At 55.6% G+C, this 20,200-nt stretch overlaps 9 protein-coding genes across 9 annotated transcripts; 5 read left to right on the top strand and 4 right to left on the bottom strand.

Annotated features, from left to right (window-relative positions):
* Positions 1-330: 330 nt before the first annotated feature.
* On the top strand, positions 331-915 carry L226DRAFT_516291 (uncharacterized protein; the record flags this gene model as incomplete). The annotated part of the gene is made up of 1 exon (XM_067678473.1): positions 331-915. A coding segment is annotated over one exon (585 nt), but the record flags the coding sequence as incomplete, so codon positions are not given.
* A 1,120-nt stretch (positions 916-2,035) lies between these two features.
* On the bottom strand, positions 2,036-3,702 carry L226DRAFT_494793 (alpha/beta-hydrolase). The gene is made up of 6 exons (XM_067677497.1): positions 3,246-3,702; positions 2,892-3,194; positions 2,787-2,841; positions 2,611-2,729; positions 2,263-2,559; positions 2,036-2,205 (listed from the first exon to the last, which is right to left on the bottom strand). The coding sequence occupies exons 1-6, from the start codon at positions 3,651-3,653 to the stop codon at positions 2,134-2,136; spliced, it is 1,254 nt and encodes a 417-aa protein (XP_067529687.1). The 5' UTR covers positions 3,654-3,702; the 3' UTR covers positions 2,036-2,133.
* A 555-nt stretch (positions 3,703-4,257) lies between these two features.
* L226DRAFT_516286 (S-adenosyl-L-methionine-dependent methyltransferase) lies at positions 4,258-5,440 on the bottom strand. The gene is made up of 2 exons (XM_067678472.1): positions 4,947-5,440; positions 4,258-4,895 (listed from the first exon to the last, which is right to left on the bottom strand). Exons 1-2 carry the CDS (start codon positions 5,259-5,261, stop codon positions 4,359-4,361), a joined length of 852 nt encoding a protein of 283 aa, XP_067529686.1. The 5' UTR covers positions 5,262-5,440; the 3' UTR covers positions 4,258-4,358.
* Positions 5,441-5,443: 3 nt separating this feature from the next.
* L226DRAFT_516283 (uncharacterized protein) lies at positions 5,444-7,451 on the bottom strand. The gene is made up of 7 exons (XM_067678471.1): positions 7,037-7,451; positions 6,814-6,984; positions 6,608-6,765; positions 6,538-6,555; positions 6,319-6,488; positions 6,166-6,269; positions 5,444-6,086 (listed from the first exon to the last, which is right to left on the bottom strand). The coding sequence occupies exons 1-7, from the start codon at positions 7,421-7,423 to the stop codon at positions 5,586-5,588; spliced, it is 1,509 nt and encodes a 502-aa protein (XP_067529685.1). The 5' UTR covers positions 7,424-7,451; the 3' UTR covers positions 5,444-5,585.
* A 241-nt stretch (positions 7,452-7,692) lies between these two features.
* L226DRAFT_575892 (OPA3-domain-containing protein) lies at positions 7,693-8,561 on the top strand (the record flags this gene model as incomplete). The annotated part of the gene is made up of 5 exons (XM_067685269.1): positions 7,693-7,728; positions 7,776-7,822; positions 7,883-8,005; positions 8,061-8,285; positions 8,348-8,561. 5 exons carry the CDS (start codon positions 7,693-7,695, stop codon positions 8,559-8,561), a joined length of 645 nt encoding a protein of 214 aa, XP_067529684.1.
* Positions 8,562-8,897: 336 nt separating this feature from the next.
* On the top strand, positions 8,898-10,565 carry L226DRAFT_575891 (uncharacterized protein; the record flags this gene model as incomplete). Its single annotated transcript, XM_067685268.1, has 12 exons — positions 8,898-8,944; positions 9,003-9,037; positions 9,094-9,226; positions 9,356-9,417; positions 9,472-9,569; positions 9,625-9,717; positions 9,767-9,785; positions 9,823-9,966; positions 10,025-10,040; positions 10,094-10,142; positions 10,195-10,244; positions 10,313-10,565. The coding sequence occupies 12 exons, from the start codon at positions 8,898-8,900 to the stop codon at positions 10,563-10,565; spliced, it is 999 nt and encodes a 332-aa protein (XP_067529683.1).
* Positions 10,547-11,525, top strand: L226DRAFT_306950 (uncharacterized protein). Its single transcript, XM_067673753.1, has 2 exons — positions 10,547-10,806; positions 10,852-11,525. The coding sequence occupies exons 1-2, from the start codon at positions 10,663-10,665 to the stop codon at positions 11,224-11,226; spliced, it is 519 nt and encodes a 172-aa protein (XP_067529682.1). The 5' UTR covers positions 10,547-10,662; the 3' UTR covers positions 11,227-11,525.
* A 784-nt stretch (positions 11,526-12,309) lies between these two features.
* L226DRAFT_472280 (uncharacterized protein) lies at positions 12,310-12,666 on the top strand (the record flags this gene model as incomplete). The annotated part of the gene is made up of 1 exon (XM_067676450.1): positions 12,310-12,666. A coding segment is annotated over one exon (357 nt), but the record flags the coding sequence as incomplete, so codon positions are not given.
* A 1,635-nt stretch (positions 12,667-14,301) lies between these two features.
* On the bottom strand, positions 14,302-17,397 carry L226DRAFT_494782 (glycoside hydrolase). The gene is made up of 3 exons (XM_067677496.1): positions 16,990-17,397; positions 16,841-16,940; positions 14,302-16,774 (listed from the first exon to the last, which is right to left on the bottom strand). The coding sequence occupies exons 1-3, from the start codon at positions 17,322-17,324 to the stop codon at positions 14,603-14,605; spliced, it is 2,607 nt and encodes an 868-aa protein (XP_067529680.1). The 5' UTR covers positions 17,325-17,397; the 3' UTR covers positions 14,302-14,602.
* Positions 17,398-20,200: the final 2,803 nt, after the last annotated feature.

Raw genomic sequence — 20,200 nt, 5'->3', positions numbered from 1 at the left:
GCGCGGCATAGATAACTTTAATACAATAATATGTGTAGCGGTCACAGGCGGACGCTATCGCGATCGGTGTTGTTGCGGCGCAGAAGAAAGTACAAGCACTTTTGGGCGTTCGTAGGTGACCTGACAGTTAGTGGTCCGAAGAGATGCCTCGAGACACATGGCAACCATGAGTCACCTTCACAGTCGTGACTACTGGCCCGAACCCAATCCATCGCAATCTCTTCAATCTTTCCTTCTTCCTTCGTTCTCAGTTTTGTCGGAGGCGCGAAACCAAGGTGAATGCTCCTGTAATTGTTGTCTCTCCTCCAAACCTTACGAACCCGTGCAGAGATGACTACAGCAAACGTTGAAGATGGCCTCCCATTCCCAGACTTCGCGTCGATGCTTCCAAGAGCAGACCGCGCTTCCCTTGCTGGTCTGACTACAGCTGAAATACGCTCATGGACGGCTGCGAGAGCCGATGAGTACCGCAGCTTTGCTCTCGCTCTTCTTACCATATGCAACACCGTTGCCCCAATCCACTGCCTCCCCAATGAAGTCCTCTCTCGCGTCATCGCCCATTCGTGGCATGATCGTAACAGCCTCCGTCTGGCTCATGTCTGTCGTCGATGGCGCTCTGTCGTTCTTGCAACGCCGGAGTTCTGGGTGAATGCAGCAAGACGGGACACCCTGACCATCTCGGCGAGACGGCCACGCGACTTGCGGGGGTACATTGCCGCCTTGTTGGAGAGGTCGGGCAACCACGCCATCGAGCCGTCGTTCGACACGTTCGACAGCACCCTGCACGGGTCGCTCGGTCCGCACTTGTGGCGGATCAGGTCACTCACTGTCCGCGGGTTCCATACTGTCGAGGACGTCGCGGGGTTGTTTCGACTACTGCGAAACGGCATGCCGGCACTCGAGACGCTGGTCATCCCCTACCAACCGCCGCAGGAGTGTGACTGCGAGACCTCTGAGTGCGGATTCTACGGATCTGAGGACGAGGACTTCGTCGCCGACGCGTTGCTGCCAGCTCTCGTCCCCCGTCTGCGACACATCGAAGTGCCCAGCTTCACGTTCCCTCAGCTCGCCGTACCCTCCCTGGAGCACGTTGACTTGCAGAGGGACACGCCCTTCCACGGCAACCCTGGGATGCACTGCGGGGAGTTACTGTCCGCACTCAGGCAATGCCCGGCGATTTCCACCCTCAAGTTGTCCACTGTTTTGTTGTCGGACGAACCTCCTGACGAGGCGAGTCTGGTCCCTCTCCCTTCTTTGACAACGCTTCGGATATCCGACGAAGGGTCAAGGGTAGCTCTACTCCTCCGGTACCTCCTCTGCTCCCCTGCCCACATACATGTCTGCGAATATCAACGCAACAATCCCGCAGACAACTGGCTGCGCTCGGGCCCTGCGAGCGCGTCACTCGCAGTAGTGGACCGAGTGGATATGGATTCAAGTTACACGGGAAGTACCGTCGTTCGATGCTACGCGGAAGGGGCGGAACGCCTGTACAGCCTGAGCGAGCGGGGCATCTTTCGCTTCGCGGACATCTTCCGCAACTCCCCCGTGACGACACTCGCATTGTGCCAGACTGGATTCGGGCCAGGGCAGTGCCGGCCCCTGCTTCGTGACCTCGTCCATCTGACCCGCCTGATGCTCCATGGCGAGGACGTATGGGAGGTGCTCAACGACCTCCTGCCTCGAGCAAACCGCCCTGGTCAGGACGAGGTCGCATGCAGATACCTGCAAGAATTGGTCCTCGGCTTCTGCTCGGATATCTACCCAGCGGCAGATGCTGTGAGTGGCGGGGAGACGGTCGCACCAGAAGTCCTTGCCAAGTTCATCGAGCGTTGTTCTCAAATCGAAACCTCCCTGTCAGCTCTCGCATCGCACGGGATCCGCCTGAAGTACTTGGAAATGTACGAGAGCAACTCACAAACGCCTAATCCCGATCCGTCTAGCTTCACTGTTCTGCATTTGACGGCTGTGCATTGGAGCCGAGCTTGCAGCGTCTGCGAGATCTGGTGGACGGTCCTACCGATTTCAGCGGATTCCGGTTCAAGCCAAAGTCGAGATCAGAATTAGAGGAGGCGGAGGAATATTATTAGTACATAATCAACGGTCATCTCTATGTCATGTCGTGAAATGTCGTCAATAGATGCGGTTACCGCATCCTGCCCGGGATACGTTGCGATAATACCCAAATTCCCAGTTGAAGCAGTCCTACGACATGTCAGCACAAGTATCTGCCACGAAGTCCGCCGCACATATCAAACTCACCACACAGTCGTCCTCGATCGTCAGCGCGGGCACGGTGCGGTTCTCGCCATCCTTCTCACCCCAGTTTATGTCGTCCCTTGACAGCACACCGTCAACGACGGCCTGAATCCCGTGGTGGATGATGTTTGCGCTCCATCCGAGCTTGGTAACAGTGTCGTAACGGATGACTTGCCCGAGATGACAGCGCGTCTCGAGCGCAACCCCCACTATGGCGCAGGTCGAAGACACACCAGTGCAGGTTCCCATGGGAATGGGATCAGCGGTGTTGTAGACGTGGGTTACGTGATGAGTAGACGGCTGGGCGTGGATGAGTTACCCAGCGAAGATGTGATAGGGGATCAAGCGTACCGGAGATGGAAGGTGGAGTCTTGAAGCAGCAAGTCGCTCTGCTGGTGCTTCGAATGCGACAACCGGAACGCCAAAGGTTATGCCAACTAGAGAGGCAAGCGCACCGCCAAGGGAATGCCCTGAAGAGCGGGAGCATCAGGGCGAGTGCGAGGGCACGTGGCAACGATGACACCCACCGATCATCCAGATATTAGCGTTGGGGTACATGTAGGTGACATTGTTGTACAAATTCTGCCAGAGGCGTCAACAACGAAGGGAGCAGACTGCAGTGGGTTACTCACAATTCCGACGGAGTAAAACAAGCTTTCTTCAGCGAGACTCTTCTCCAAGCAGTCTTGATCGCACTTGTAGCCACCTTCGTAGCAGCCGCAGACGGTGCTCCATGTTGGTCCGACACGAGCGCAGCAGCACGAGAACAAGAGGTTGTCGTTCAGCTTGTCTTTGCGCTGCGTCGGACCACCTCCGCCAACCGGCCAGAAGATAGACGTTCCCTTCACGGAGACAATCACCGTCGAGTTGTCGGGGGTGGCAAAGACATGACCGCGGAAACCATCCGCATCGGGCTCCCACCCGAAGGGATAACTCTGTAACGTCTGAACACCTAGCCAAGGCACACCAGCTGTAGGAGCACTCACATTGTTCCAATCTGGTCCAATATCGTACCAATCCTTTGCTCCGGACGCCGTGTAAGCATTGTTGGCAATCTTGGCGAGTAGTAGAAGTGCCTCTCTGTCCTGAACGTCTGGCCCGTCGACCTCCGTTGTATCCCACGTAAGGTCACCACCACGAAACCTAACTCCCGACAATGCCTGTGACACCGGCTTGTGAACGGTAGTCCGCTTCGCACGTATCGAAGAGCCACCCAGAGCAAAATCTGCAGATGGTGCTACATCCGAGAATACAACTCGCGATGTGTTGGACAGAGCATGCTCGTGGCGTAATTCGAACCGTAACCTGGTATCCGGTGGGCTCTGTGGAGACGGCGACCAGAGCGAAGACGCCAGCAGCAATTGAAGAGCGCGCGGTAGGATATCAAATAGCATAGTCAGCGTAATGTAGCTCTAGATTAGAGAGACGGTAGTGGTCGGGAGTCAAGACGGTGAGCTCGCCGTACCGTGCAAGCCATACGCGGACAGCTCGCCGCTTACATCATCTGTCACGCGTGAGCACGGTCATGTGCTACAACGAACGCATCCTTTTCTCGAGGCCTTCTCGAGGCCAATTTCTTGCAGACTACGACAGGTTAGCATCATGCAGTTTCATAAGTCTCGTTCTGAGGGTCTGGAATCTTGAACAGAATATCAACTAGGCGTGTTAGAAAGGCCAAACCTTTCCTGCTGATAAGTATAAGGATACTTATCACAAAAGACGATGTTCTTTATAGTTTACTTAACATTACTGCAGGTTAGAGTGGACGAACATATCCCTTGACGATACCCTTCGCGGAATACTACTATTACGTGTAAGCAAATGTGATTACCGCAAAGTAATTATTTCAATAAGCTAAATCCCACATTTCTTGCACCCCTACGTACATAAGTACCTATGTACTTACCTTAACTCTCCTTCGAGCACTACTAGTACGTGTATACTTACTCTACATGTTTCCAGATTCACCATACGACTAATTCCAGTCATCTTCAACGTCGGTTTATCGCGGTATACGTGATGCAATGATTCGTCAAGCCTTCCTCACGTTGAAGATGGCGAATGTATTTCACTACAAGAAGGAAGTTGGTCAAAGATGCTCATGACTTGTTCGCGGGAACTCTAGAGGTAATTCCCCATGCTCTCCACTCCAAGGAGATCTCTCCATCTCCAAATCTGCTCCTCAGCTCCTCCAGCAGTACCGCGTGGAAATGCGGACTGACCCTCGCCTTCTCCTCCTCGGTCCAGGCACGGGCAAGCACGGTCAACTCGCCGTGGATCTTCAAATACTCCTCGGCATTGGGTATCTTCGACACGTTCGTGTGCAAGACCGTCTGCACATCCTCAAATCCCGCCTTCCGAATTTCCTCCGCAATGAACACCGGGTCGGTCCAGTCGTCGAGCGAGTCCCCAATACGCTCCTTCAACGTCGGCACGCGCGGGGCCCTGGGGATGCGCTGAATTGCCGCGGCGGCGATAGGGTGCCACCCGACGCGCTCGAAGATCGTGAGCGCGAGGACACCGGACGGACGGAGGACGCGGAAGGACTCCGCGAGGAACGCGCGCGAGTCGGCGAAGTCGGTGAGAGCGAAGTTCGTGAGGACGTGCGTGAAGTGGTTCGACGGCAGGTCCATCCTCTGCGCGGGCCGTCAGCTCCTCTCCTTCCGAGTGGCAAGTCAGGGACGTACCCATGCGTCGACGACCTTCGCGCTCGCGCCCGCCCACCCGTTCTGCCCGATGCGCTCTTGCACGCTCTTCACCATCCACGGCGACAAGTCTCCGCACACGACCTGCAGCTTTGCTTTCGCAGCGGGAGACAGCGTCTCGTAGATGTGGTGTGTGACGATGCCCGTGCCGCACGCGTTGTCGAGGATGACGAGCTCTGAGCTGCCATCGACACGGTCGAGGCCGCACTGTCGGACGAGCTGCAGTGCGAAGGGGCCGGTGAGGGTCTCCGCCTTCTCCTTGTACTTCTTCGCGGTCTCGGGGTCTTGCCAGTCCATTTTCGCTGTCGTATTGGGTCGCGATGGTGCGGGGACATCCTTTTATACCCGATGCAGATGGCACTTGGACAATGACGCTGGACGCTGCGCAAATGATTGCTCCCGTCAGCTCGTATCATCTGAACATTTGCATGGTCCGATAAGGCCGGCAAACGGGTTCTCCGATGAGACCGCATTGCGTTCATGGGTCTCATGGATTGGATTATTATAGCAGCATGAGTAAGATACAGAATCATACAAGGCTCATCAGGGTTGGTACAAGGATCCGAGAACACCAGAAGAGACACCACAGACACGCCACGATCCCAAGTCCCAAGTCCTTCGTTACGTCGTCCCAGCAAGCCGCTCGCCAGAGTTCGCAGAGAAGTCGGGCGTGTCATGCTGCAAGATGCGGTACGGCGGAGTCGGAGTCGGAGTCGGCGGCTGAGGCTGAGGCTGAGGCTGGGAGCCCGCAGGCGGTCGTCCAATAACGCCTACGTTCGCGCTTTGCGTCGTCTGAGGCGGCGACAGAACCAGGTTGACCGGACTCCCAGGGCCGTTCCAAGTCGTTCCAACGGGGGAAGCGAGACCGAGCCCGGGGCCAGGGCCAGGGCTGACAGAGTTGTTGTAGCCGCCAGTGGGGACGCGCCACTTGCCTGTATGCGTGCAAAGCGCGGCGTGCTCGAGGAGGCCGCGATAGAGTGTATTGTTGAACCCGATGCATTGCAGCCCGATGCAGGCGACTTTGAGCGCGCCGGCGGAGTAGAGCTGGCTGGTCTCGTAGAGGTTCTGCGGGCAGGTGTTCTTGCGTGCCGCGAGCGTCTCCTTGACGATAGCCTGCGAGGTCTATAGCAGGAACGGTCCAGCAATGCGATGCGAGATACTATGACGGGCATACATTATGCATGACGGATCGGTAACGTACCTCAGTGGAGAGACATTCCCATTCTTGCGTGCAGAGGTCTTCGAGGCGGAACGATTTGTAGATGCCGGCGTAGTACCATTTGCCATCCTTGTTGAAGAAGCATTCTACGGATGACGTGCAGCAGTCTTCCGACAAGCTCGCAAAGAGGCTCACCTGTGTTAGCATCCAGCGTCGCATCGATGTCGACAGCGGTCCATCGGTGAGCTGTGTTGACCCGCGGGTTGGTGCTACACTTGAAGATGGGCGTCAGGTAGTAGCCATGCTCCTCGCGGTCTGGACACCATGTCGTCGTCGATTGTTGGAATACGCGATAGTTGCCCAACCTGCATGTATGCGCTATGTTTCGCAGTAGACAGTAGTGACAGCACGTACTGGTATCGCAAGAGCTGTAAGGAGTGTTTGAGTGACCGAAGTAAGGTCGGCATATGAAGACAATCGCACCCCGGACGTGGTGCCAATGAAATCATGCAGGCCATACGGGGGTGGTATCAAGATGGGGGTGAGTGCGTCATGGGGCACGCCCGAGGGAAGAGGGAGAGATGCGAGGACAGCGTATCGGGCTTCAATTTTCTCCGCAGTATTGAGAGTTGGTAGCATGATCTTGCGCGAGCATTTCAGCAAGGTCGAAATACACCTACAGAGACATACCTGACGGTGGCCTTCAAGCGGTGTCCATGGAGAGTCGGGTGCGTCCACGGTCAGAGGACTCAACACATTGAAGGGACTTGACGGTGGTTTCGGGGGATTAGCAGGGACGTTTGACATGTCTGTGAGTATGTTGCTGGCCTGAGTTGCGTTGAAGTCGCATTCATGATGCATCTGCTGCCTGGTCAGTATGTAGAGAAGGACATAGGCTCGACTTGGCTCGCACCTTGAGATTGTTTCCGACATCGTCTGGCCTGGCATCGGCAACCTGCAATAGAGCGAAGCGACTCTCCACAGCCCCGATAGGATCCCTTACTTCGCGTGCGTCCTCGTCCTCGGCCTTGACGGATATGTTCAGATTCTCCTTGTCATGGTCCTTGCATTCCAACATCTCCAACTGCTTCCGAAGCCTCTCTCTTTCCTCGCGCAAAGTGTCGACGGCGTTGGTCTTCTCGCGCACGGAAGCACAGACATCTGCGAGACGTCCAACAGCGATGTCACGCGCGTTCAGAGCCTCTTGTACGCGAAGCCGTTCCAGACGTATCGACATCTCGTAGTCGACCGTGTTAGGAGCTGGAAACTGAGTTGTGAATGTCAGCTTTGTCCGAGACATCCGTGAATATAGAATAACCGCGTCGCCGTTCATTTTGTACACCATAAGACACGAGAACTCAAGACATATACCGAACCGTGGTGGTGGTAGGAAGAAAGCCTGGGCGCTTGCGACTTCGCCGACGGACGCGACGGTGACGAGGCCGCTCGGCTGAAACCGCTGCGACCTCGCCGTCTGCCACGACCCCGCCGTCCTCCTTCCATGCAAGCCACCACTGCACTCGACATCCAGCCTTAGCTTGATTGCTCTCGTCGCCTTCCACTTCGACCATGGCCACCGCGAAGATCGCGTCACTTCTCATCCGAGTGAGTCCAGACGGCGGCTAGCTCTTTCCTGCTCTGAACGGTGCAAGACGCTAGCCAAACCCATAAGCAACCAGATCAAGGTCCAGGCGAAGCAGTAAGTTTTTGTTGTAGTGCTTCGTATGTGCGCAACGCGTTCTGATGTTGCCCGTGGCAGGCATGAGAAGTTCCGTTCGATCTGTGTCGGTCTCGCGCAGCGCATGTACCAGACCGAGGTAAGGATGCGAACGAACCTCCTGGGAGAACCTGCGAAGCACGTTCGTCCGCTCTCAGAGACGAAGTACGTGGTGTGATTCGTGTTACAGTGACACGTCCTGACTGTCCGTGCCTCGCAGAGCCATTGAGAACGGCGCAAATGCGCTTGCGGAAGGCTTCCTGTTCACAGTAGCGGCTGGGCTCATACTGGGGGAAACGTGGCGATCCTCACGAAATACGACGAAACGCAGGGACGCAGTGGACGACCAACTAGACGAGCTTAAACAGAGTGTGGAGGGTCTCACCAGGCGGTTAGATACGATGGCGAGGGAACATGAGGAACGGATGACAGAGGAATCGATGCGGTGCGTGTCTGTCCTTCCTCCATGCTCGCTCCGCCATGCTCATGGCTCTTGCTGTCTCACAGACATGACGAGTTGGCCCGGATATTGCAACGCGTCGTGGAAATCGGCTTGCGAGGCGGGTGGGCGGAGTTCGAGGGTACGCCTGTGCCCCTACCCTTCATTGACCTCACCAAGAAGCCTCCGAATCCTCCATCATACCCATTAGACTCCTCGAGCGGATCTCAAGACGCTTCTTCTCCTCCCACCGACCCACCTGCTACGACCGCATCGGCATAATAGAGATTTCAGATCCGCATATAGTCACCCTCCGTGGTCCCACAAGCTCACATTGGTAATAGTAGAAACCTCGAATAAGCATCCTAATTATGCTCACACAGCATCACTACTGTTGGCACTCCGGAATCGCGGGTATACAAGTGAATGGGTCGCCGCGGGCGATGCGCTCGCGAAGCCCATACTTATCGCATCTTCAATCCTCATGCACGGCTCATCAGCTGCGGTCATGCGGAGTGTCGGGTTCTGGAAGAACTGGTTCCACATCGCTGCCGTATCGTTATATAGCGAACCCTCCCAGACGTCTCCCCTCGTATCGTGCATCCTCACGACCCTGTCATGGCATCGGACTCTTCAGATGGACTCGTTCTCGTGTACGAGAATCTGTGAGCGTATTCCTGTCGATGCTTGTGGATACTTGCTGACCAACCATACACTGATCAGCTTCGTCGACAACTGCTGCACATTCGCAGGCACAAGTGAGCAGGTTGAGCATGAGGGCTAAACGCGATCTCACTCTCGAGTTGTCCATTAGCCTTTCTTGTCTACGAGTACCTCATCACCTTCGGGCAGGAGGTGAAACTCTTCTGGCGAGGGAAGTGGACGGGCGCATCTATCCTGTTCTTCCTGAACAGATATCTCGCCTTGATCAGCTATATCCTCATCATGTGCGAATTCGTGCCCATGTCAGATAAGGTGTGTTTGAGCCAATCTCACCCGTTCAATTGTTTACGTAGTTGTCAGAGGTAATACATCCGTCCTGCGAGCGCGACAGAACTCACCAGAGCTTCTCATAGTTGTTCGCTTCTGGTCAAAGGAGAGGCTGCGATCAGCTGGATCCAGTTTCTTCCTTGGGCTGGTCAGTCGTCACGAAGTCTGTACTTGGATTACTTCCTAATGACCAATTTATCAGCCTTCTCCGCTCTACGAGCATTCGCACTGAGTGGGAAGAACTTGATATTATCTATCTTCGTCTTCTTGCTTGGCATCACCCCGCTCGCTGTCAACTTCGTGAGAGCACAGCCGGTGTTGAGTTAGTCCACTCTCTGAAACTCGTTGCTTTCAGGTTCAGTACGGTTTCGACTTGGATGGGTACAACGACCCCACGTTCGGCTGCAGTGCCGGAGTCGACCTCACCCCTTCCATGGCTAAGAGGCGAGTATCGTCCCTCATAATGCCTAGGTTACTCTGACAACTCAATCTCACAGCTGTATGTTCCTTCCGAATGTATGATATTTGACCATGCATTTAACTTGACTACCAGTGACGATTGCCTCTCGGGGAACCCTGATGGCCGCGGACTTGATACTCCTCTGCGTCACCTGGTACACCTTGCCGCGAAGAAACCTGGTGAACCTCGACAGCTCTCGGAACCTGCTGTCCTTCACAACCGTACTTTTACGTGATGGTGAGTGGTCTTCCGGTCTATCCCCATACTGCATGTCTGACCTACTCGACTGCTAAAGGGACCATATATTTCGTGTAGGTATGACCTACTCTCTCTGTAGCGCCCGATACTCACGATACGATCATAGCGTCCTCCTCATCCTTAACATCTTGCATCTGGTTTTCACGTTGATCTCGGTGAGATTCTCGTTGTGTCCGTTTCTGCTCGTCGTACTCATCTCGCAACCAGGTCGTCGGTGCGTTCGACCCGGTCAGCTTTGTCACCGAGTTTACCGAACCGTACGTGTTGTGTTGCACATCCGCGTCCAGCAAACCCATTCCCCTCATACTGAGCATAACGCATGCAGCGCCACCGCCGTGCTCGTCTCGCGCTTCCTGCTCGACCTCCAGTCCGCGAACCAGGACGCGCTCAAGCTGGACTCGCGGGATCCCCTCAACTCCGACAACCAGGATTTCAGTGGCATCTCAGAGACGCTCACCTTCGCGAGGATTGTCGGGTCTGTGGGCCTCTCGATGGACTTCCCTGAGTCCTTGACGGGGATATCTCAGACTTCTGAGGGGGACGAGTCGACGGCCTATACCGTGGATGCGGAGGTGTGATGAGGATGTGAGATCAACGGAAGGTCTGGATGTTGTCACTTCTGTTGAGCGACCGGTAGCCTCTTCGAGCTGGTGAGACGGTTCCGTGTTGCAATAGATGTCTATTCGTTGCTCCGCGTTGATACGACAGAGATCCGGATTCCGACCGGTGTCATTACCCGACACGGCCTTGCGGAATGCACAAGACCATATTTTGGATGGCGTAGTGCACAAGAATTTGACAAGGAGACACCTGGTGACTGTGAGTGGTACAGGTATTACAATTTGAACTTTGCTCAGCTGACAGCAACCTAACAACCCCCCGCTAGATGGCCTACCATCACGCGTGACCTCTTCTGCGACTTCGCGTCCACTCTACTCCCGGCTGACCGACGTAACGTGTTGCTTGTCTGACACCGAAATACGCTCGTGGGCACTCGCTAAGGCCTACGAGCATCGCAGGTTCGCGCTTGCTCTCCCCAAAGTCGGGAACAGTGTCGCCCCAATCCATCGTTTCCCCCGGCGAACTCCCGTCCCGTATCTTCGCTCACTCGTGACGAGATCGGGAGAGTTTCCGTCTCGCTCACATATGCCGCAATTGGGGTCAGGTTGCACTCGCCACCCCGGAGTTCTGGCACGACGCGGTGGAAGGAGAGTATGTTCCGCATGGGGAGTACTGTGATCCCCCGAGTACATCGCAGCCATCTTGAAGCGATCACAGCCTCTTCCTATACGACCTCCCTATATGACAGAGGTCCATTCATTTTCCGACGACGCTATCCCGTACTCTTCAGCTTCTGGAGGATCACCGTGCGCACTGTCCGTGTCGACACCTAGATCGCACAGCTACATCGGACGTTGCGCCGGAGTATGCAGACCCTTCGGAAGCGCACGATTTGATATGATCCACCGGAAGACCAGGCGCGTCACGAGGGTGTTCATTTCTAAATTTCGACAAGGGGTTCATGAGGGACCACCCTTGCTCGCCCTTACTCTTTCTCCCCTCAAAACGCTGGGCAAGTATTTCGGGCCGAACGCCATCACCTTCGCCCTGAGAACCGAACATAAGGCACCAGTCCACCCTGGGAGACCCAGGCTCTCTTCCGTCTGCGACCGCGATCGTGACCTCTACTATCTCTATTCCTATGTGATCACCGTATGTCACTTTCGACCGTGATATTTTCCTCGCCTCGCACCCGCTGGAACCGCCGCTGTTGCATGCAGTCGAGGTCGTGTTGCAGATCTGGGCCGTACTCGTACATGCGGCGGTGCCGGACGCATGCACGCGTCTCTATGCGCTTCTTGGCTGAGCAGTGCTAGTCGCTGTCTCGCTGGACTCGCGCGACGCGCTCGCAGCGCCCGAGTGCAGACCGACGCACAGGCGAACCGTCACCGTACTGCAGGCCGGGCCCTGGAACCACAACTTGTAGCTGAGAGAGGACATGGCGGCTTAGACGAGCACGCGGCATCGCTGTTGGTTCGGCATATATCTTAGTCTCATGCGGGTGCCTTAGTTACGTCTCCAGTTCAGTCATTTTCTTGGTTCATATGCGAATTAGTGCGCATGAGGCTGAAGCGCACTATGTAGCTAAGTACGAGGCGCTTAGTCATCATAAGCGCACTGTTTTTCTTCTCCTGATGGCATGACTTCGTTTTCTACTTCGCCTGCTCTCTCTCTCTCCGATTCTCTTGTTCCGCTGTGAGTTATGAGATATGCACCATTTTGTTCAATTGAGAATAGAGTTGACAGAGACTTGTTACTCAGATGGCCGGCATCCAAGCTCCGGACACCCTGCCATTCCCTGAGTTTGCGACCATTCTTCCGGCGGCGGACCGCAGGTGCCTGTCTGGACTTGTTGGGTCCGAGATACGCTCTTGGACTCTGGCAAGAGCTGAAGAGTATCGGAAGTTAGCACTCGCACTCCTCGCAATACACAACCTCGCTGCGCCCATACATTGCCTCCCCAACGAACTCCTCTCCCTTATCTTCGCGCACGCATGGCACAACTGGAAAAGCTACAGCCTTGCTCACGTATGCCGCCACTGGCGTCGAGTACTCCTCGCTACACCCGAGTTCTGGGTCGATGCGATAGGAGGCGCGTGCTTCCATGCGTATGGTGGGCTCCCCCGATCTCCCGACTACCTTGCCGCTATTCTGGAGAGATCCCGGCTTCTTCCCATCCAACCAGTCTTCTTCCACTACACCGAAGCGTTATCCGTGACCGTTGGTTCGGAGCTCTGGAGGATCACCTCGCTCACGGTGCATACTGCGGTCACTGCTGAAGTGACTTGCCTCCATCGCACACTCCGCAACGGCATGCCGGTCCTCACGGAGCTCATGGTCCAGTACAAACCAGAGGAATGCGATTGCTACTGTAACTGCCACGAATGTGAAGGATGCGATCAAGTATGCGAGTACGATAACATCCAGCTGGACGTGGAGCCTCTGCCCGCTGATGTCATCCCCCGCCTACGACACGTCCATGTACCAGCGTTCTTGTTCCCCAAGATCGCTGTTCCATCCGTCCAAAGTGTGGAACTGGACCGATACGAAGACGACGACACGGGGAGCGAGCACGAGAATCCTCAAACCGACATCGAAGATCTGCTGTACGCGCTGGCAGGATGTCCAGAGCTCGTCCGGCTCGAGCTTACCGGGGTATTACCGGACGCCGATGAATTCCCTCCCCCCGAATTCCAGGCGGTCTCTCTTCCTGCTCTGAATCGGTTCCGCATAGACGACTGGGCATCACGGATCGTTGCACTCATGCCGTATATTGTTCTCGCACCGACCGCTTGCATCCATATCCGCGATCTCTATAGCTCATCCAGCGACTTTGAAGGCCTCAAAGAATGCTTGCAATGTCGGGTGCTTGCAGACCCTCTCATCTCAGACGTTGATAGCGTGGCGTTGCTGTTGAACAGAAGATCATCCGAGGACGCGCTGGAATGTTACGTATGTGGGGAACAACGCGTCCACATCGAAACCTCCTGGAACTTTGATAAGATCGACGTGCTACGCGATGCCTTCCGATCTAGACATTCTCTGACAAGTCTGACATATATGTCGGGGGATCGATATCGCCACCAGTCAAAGCTATGTCTCCTACTTCCTGTCTTGTCACATCTCAAGTCCCTCACCATATCCGCCGGCAACGAAGGCTTCGATGCACTCGACTTGCTCAAACCCGCAGACGATACCACAGCAGACGATGTCGTATGCCCGCGCCTCGAACGGTTGACCCTTGACTTTTGCTGGACTCACATGTTCGTGTTGCCACCGGTGCTGCCTACGGGAGATAAGGCAGTCTCGCTCTTCGTCACCCATGCTGAACAAATTGCGGCCGCTCTGGAGGCTCGCGCGTCGCGTTTCGGTAGTCGGTTGACGTATCTTCAATACCATGAATGCTTCGAGCTGCCCGAAGATGGTTCGGGACAAGTATGCGACGTCTTTGCCCTCGACGAAACGTGGTCCTCCTGGAGTTCAGTCGAGCCGGCGTTTCGGAAGGTGCGGGACTCGGTGGACGGACCTGTCGTCTTCGAAGCTGGATGCAATGAAGAAAGATGACGAATAAGCGGTTTCCTGAAGGGAGCACACTGCACGATGTGTGGCCGTGGTACGTTCTGAGCGGCCCAAGCATACCCCTACTTGCGCTTACATGACGGACATGCAGGATGGTTACAGAAGGACCAAAGGATACGGAGAGAGGTATCGAAATGCCGACCTCCTCTTCCACGTCAAGATGAAACACACTCAGCGTTCTTCCGGGGTCAATCGATGCGATAGCTTACTATTGTACACTTCTCATATACTTCAGGACAGAGATAAACTGTCAAATGCTCGCTCAGGAGACCCGTAGCTCATGCGCACATACGGTACTAGTCATAGGTATGCGCGTCGTCTTCATGCGACCACACAGAAGCATCGGCATATGCAGCATCACGACAAGTCTGATCCAATACAATGTCTATAGTACAAGCGTGTATCCATCCAAGATGTGAGAAAGCAAGTGTCAATATGCACAGGCAAAACAAGAACGTCCCCCCTCCGTGACCACCTACATGATGCTACAGCACCCGTCGAGGCACCATCTCCAGAACGACGTGCATGCGGCCCCGCCCTCCTCGGCCGTCTTGATGACCCCGCCCGCGCGCTTGACGGTGATGGTGTATTCGTGCGTCCCAGTCGCGGGGACGGGATACCACCACTTCAATGTCTGGCCAGAGACGGCCCATCGGCCTCCGGACACGTTCACATTGAGCGAGAGGAGCGAGGACCCGTATGATGATAGTCGAAGCGGGTCGGCTGTAAGGTCATGCGGGAACCGGGAGAGGTCGGGTGACTTGGACAACGGATCGTCTGCCACACTCGGCGTGACGGACCCGGACAATGGCGAGGTGATCCGTTGAACGTCGGAGAGCACCTTGTCGCTGGCGTAATGCACCATGGGGATGTAGATTTCCGTAGGAAGCTCCGCCTCGTCGGGGCTCTCTGAGTCAGGGGAGGAGAGTCCTAGCCGTGCGCTCTGCGGTGCATCCTCAGGACGCACGGATATCTTGAGCTTGAACTCTGCCTTCGAGATATCAAACTGGATGTCGATGGGGACGCCGACGACAGCGGTGGGGTAGGGACGGCAGAAGGCCTTGACTGCACGAGCGCCGTCGGTGAGGAAGTCGTAGACGTTGTCCCAGTCCGACACAGACGACACCAGCGAGGGCTTGGAGACGACGGTCTCGTCGGAAGAAGTCTCCCCAGGCGTCAACGTGGCGAGCGAGACAGAAGACGCGGCTGCAGAAGGAAGAGCGCTGGTATGGCCATGCTTCAGCAAGAAGGCCGCTGACGAGCCATTCGCTCCCATCCTGTACTGCGACGTAGGCTTGAGATCGTCGTGACTCCACAAACTCAGGTCCTCCATGTTCCAGCCATCGCCCCACTCGTGGGAGTTGTCGGGACAGTAGTTCCAGATCGTGTAGTTGAGCGCGTTCGGGCCGTCCGCGGCGTTCATGCTCGCATCGAGCGCCTTCTGCTGACTCGAGAAGTCGCCTTTGTACTTGCCGTCGTCCGTGTACCCGTACGCCTTCTTGTCGTCCATGTCGTACGGGATCCCTATCTCGCCAATGATGGTAGGGTACGCGCCGAGAATCTTCGCATCGTCTTTCAGGTAGCCAAGCTGCTCCTGTATCGACTTGCGGATAGCCTTCTCGCCGATCCTTACCGCGGGCAGGTTGGACGAGTACTTCCCGCGAATGATGCCTAGTGCATCCGCATTGAACCAGTTCCAATGACGCGTCAAGAGCGTGAGGCCGTCGTAGTAGTGCGTCGACAGACAGCACCGCCCTTTCAGGTAGCGCTCGTCCAGCTGAGGGGGAGGGACGAAGACGGGAGGAGCAACGAAGAGGATGGCCTCGGGATGAGACTCGCGTATGCGGTTTGCGAACGCCTGGAAGTGCGATCGCCAGAAGTCGTCGATGAACGCGACTTCGTCTCCGTTCACGAGGTAGCGGAAGTAGTCCGGCGCGAGCACCGCGCCACTCTCGATATCCCAAACCTCGTGCTGCGCCCATACACATGTTCCAAGCTTCCAACCCGGGTCACGCTTCCATCCCCACCTCGGATGCACACCGCCGGGCTCACTCTGGGGATCTGCCCATAGTTTCATGCCCTGTGGGTCGATGGTAACCGTGCCCTCCCGCTTCGGCCCCATAGATGTAAACGTCCAGTTGTCGACGGTCTGAGCTGCACCCATGCCTAGGCGAAGGGACTGCGCAGGAGACGGGAAAGGACCCTTCTTGAGCGTGGAGCCCTGCTTCGTCGGGACCGTGTTCAGGTCGGCATAACCGCAGAAGCCCTCGAATGGCTCGTTCATGCTGTCCCAGCCAATGACGCACTCATCCACAAGGTCTCCCGCATCACGTATCCTGTCCGCGAGTTGACCCATGGCTGCGATGTAGTGTTGTTGGAGGTAGTCCTGGATGTTCTGGCCGTCGATGATGCATTTTGGTGCGAACTCGCGACCGGCGAAGAAGAGGGTGAAGAGGGTCTGTGATGCAAGACGGCCATAGTTTGTACTCCAGATCATAGCGGGGAGTTCGGCGGGTGTGGGATCGGCAGGTGTAGGGTACTCTGAGTGCACAATGGCAGCCTGGGTTGCCGTAAAGTTGCGAGGGTTGATGCCGCATGCCAGGATGGTCCAATATGGTGCACCAGAACCACCGGAAAAGCGCGACCACTGTAGGATAACATAACGTTAGCACAACTCCGGGGCAGCGATGATCGTGAACAAGAGGACACTCACAATGTCTTGGTGGGGGTCCATGTACACTCGGAAGCCATACTCCTTGCATTTCCGGAGTACACGGACCGTGTAGTCCATGAACTCGTAATCGTACGTGCCACTGCACAGGATGAGTCTCTGTTCATTGAATTATTACAACGGATACTCACGGTCCTGCGTGCTCCAGGGACTCCCAAGTGACCACATAGCGCAGCATATTGAAGCCCCAGCCCTTCAGACGCGTAAGGTGCACATCCGCAGAGCCGTCATCGAGGTGGAGAGGTCGTCCGACGAAGCTCGCATCTCCTCTCTCCCCAGCTTCCCAGAATCCTTCCAAGGACTGCGACTGTGCGCCGACAGGGGCCTTGTCTGCACCAGAAAGGTTGACGCCGCGGAGGAGGACGGTGCGACCGGCGTTGTCGACGAATTGAGCATCCGTAGTGTGTATGAAATGCGAGGGGACTTGCTTGCCCGTGGCGGGCGACACAGATGGTACGCGAGGCATGTTATGATGAGAGGGAGGTCGTCGTCGTCGTCGCTGTCGCGACCTGCGCGGTCAAAGGAAGCCTAAGAGCCCTAGAAGTGGCATGACTTGAGATTGCTTAGTATGGTCTATTGGCCGATTACAAACTTTGCTTACTCGCTATTAGAAGATTTATTGCAGCCATAAGTCCGACCTTTCCCCGCTTATCATTCAGTAAGTACTTGGTTAACGCGCGGATATAAGTTTAGTCCACTCCTTCGCTCGACTTCGTTGTCCTCCACCGACAGAAGCACCGGTAACTCGAGATACAACGTGACTTCCGTCCATTACCCAGTCCAAATGCCAGGAACGACACACCGAAGACCAGAGTGGAACATAGAACCAGTCACTGCGTGAGACAGGTCTCTCCGGAGCAGAGACATGTAGAGGATATGTCGGACGGCCCGTCCAGAGATGGTCCCGACAGGGGAGCCAGAGGATCACGCGGTTATCTCTTGTTGCCCCTGGTTTTCTCGGGTCCTGGTTCAGAGGTCATCTCTGACATGGGTACGAGACAAGCTTAAATTGAGGATGGATGAAGCCTAGACAGCAATACGATCCATCTTGTTCCCCACTTTACACAGATTGCAGATGTGTAAAGACCAAATTTTATGTATTTTTTTTCGGTTGCAGTAGTAGATACTGTACATGTACAGATTCGAATTCGAATAAGTACAAACCGATGTACCGCAGACGCGCTGCCATCGAGCCATCATCAAGCCCTGGCGTAAGGCCTCCTGATCCCCATCGTACGAAGCGGACTCGGCTACCAATCCAGTCGCGGCATGGAGATGTTTGGTATAAGGCTAGTAATGAGCGTGGTCGCAGAGCAGGCCAGTATAGAATCCAAGTTGATGTCGTCAGGAGTAAGATATCAGACAGCTGGCGACACAGGTGAGAAAATGTCAAGAATACCACACGTGTGCTGTCGCCACTGAGAGCCTAGAGGAAAGAACACGAGCGGAACAGCTGGGAGGATGGATGTCCAACTGTGAGAGGAGACGTAATATGCCAGCCAGTAACACAAGGAAACACTTACGCTGGAAGGGGTGAATCCAGCTGTGGGGCGCGTGTGCACCAGCCAGTAAGGTGCGCCAGGAGCATGATCGTCCACGCCCTTATGGCGGCCGAGGTCGACGACGGGCACACTATGTGTGGCAAAGTGTGCGTCGAGTCGAAGCATGTCGTGGGATCGACAAACATGTCGTCATGGTCATGGGGATCCTGTGTCCGATGGGACATGCTGAGTAGCAGCGAAGATGCGCGACTTACCTCTTGACGGTCAATGTACAACTCCAGTTCCACTGGCAACTCCGCTGCGAGGTTCGTGCCCGGTTGCTTGGAGCGGCCTTGTCTTGTTCTGCAGTAGTACCTGAGCGAAGAGATCGGCGAGGCTCTTGGGCGAATAGCAGGTGTCGATGTAATGCGAAGCGAGGTCGCGAGTGCACTTGAGGGAGATGCAACGGAAAGCTACCATAGTTCGTGGGTACAAGTGAAGTCGTTCAAGAGATGAAAGCGCAGAGTCCCAGGAGAGCGTAAAGGCAACCATTTTATGCGGTTCAGCCAGTCTAGCCAGAGAGGAGCAGAAAAGGTTGACGGCGAGTGGATGACGGCGCACAAGCAAGCTCGAACAAGCGCGGCTGCTCCTGCACGGGTCGGGACGGGCGTCAAACTTGTCATCTTCTCTCGCATCCCGAGTCCGAGACATTCAGAGACAAGCCAAACTCGTATTAGTCCCAAGATATAGTATTCACGCAGACGCACAGCTCGACTATGTACTATGACGTATCGTTAGGCAGCCCCAGGCATCCACCAGGTCTCGGACGCCCTGCATGAGACTGCGCGAGGTCATCTCCTGTTGCCTCCCGTTGCCTCTGATACCCCTCCCGAGAGACCCCCCTCACGCAGTGAGTGGTACGTAGCCTTCTCTTCTGAATTTGACATGATTTTTGAGGCGTGTACACCTGCATCCGACTCCAGACACTGTCGTTGGCACTAGGATCGTCGGAGTCCAAGTCGGATCCCCCTCTTCACAAGATCCGAACCGTACGACTCCTACCTACTCTGTTGCTGCCATGGCGTCTGTCTGAGGCTGTAAGAGTTATTCTACCCAGCAATACCATCTGAAGAATCTACGATTCATGCATCAAGCAACACGCGCCTGCCTCACGTTTTCAACGAGCTCGGTGTCTTCTAGCTTCAGGAAGACTCTCCCGATGGGACCTCTTGCAGATTTGTTCCGGTCCACGATATCATCATCTCAACGGCGCAAGGGCGTCGGCCAGGGCGTCAACTTGCCCAAGGCGTTCAATATCGGAGGGGCAAGGTACAACGGAACACAGCCTTCTGATTTCTCCGCCAGCAGGGGCTCTGCCTGCCCCTTCTGTGCTCTGATGTCAGCCCGGGAACCGTCGGACATGTGAGACGTTCAGCGTGCACGGTTTGCCCACGGTACGCTTTCACGTCGTTGTCGAATTCGAGATGGAATGCTTCGCTCACACCCGTACTGCCCTCGACGAATGGGTAGGCGCTCCGACACAGCCAAAGGACATAATCCGCCCATGTCTTTTCTCGTAATACCTCCCCATGTTCGCCCACCCATGTCCAGATACGTCGAGCCTGTCCGGTGCTGTACGCATTCTGGAAATCGTTCAGCATCAAACTCGTCAGACCTCCCTCCCCACTCGTGTTTTCGTCATGTTCGTCCTTCCGACCAGAATTCCATCCCATCAACCCACTGCAAAGCTTGGACGTCGTACTCTCTGTCCACTCCAATGCGACAGAAGCTGTGGACGGCCATGATTAATCTCATCGCCTTCCGCCTGCACGGATCGTGTTCGACCACGTTCCCGCCACGG

Source organism: Lentinus tigrinus (assembly GCF_003813185.1).
Source record: "Lentinus tigrinus ALCF2SS1-7 unplaced genomic scaffold L226scaffold_51, whole genome shotgun sequence".
NCBI classification, from domain to species: domain Eukaryota; kingdom Fungi; phylum Basidiomycota; class Agaricomycetes; order Polyporales; family Polyporaceae; genus Lentinus; species Lentinus tigrinus.
This window is presented reverse-complemented; position numbering and strand designations above follow the sequence as displayed.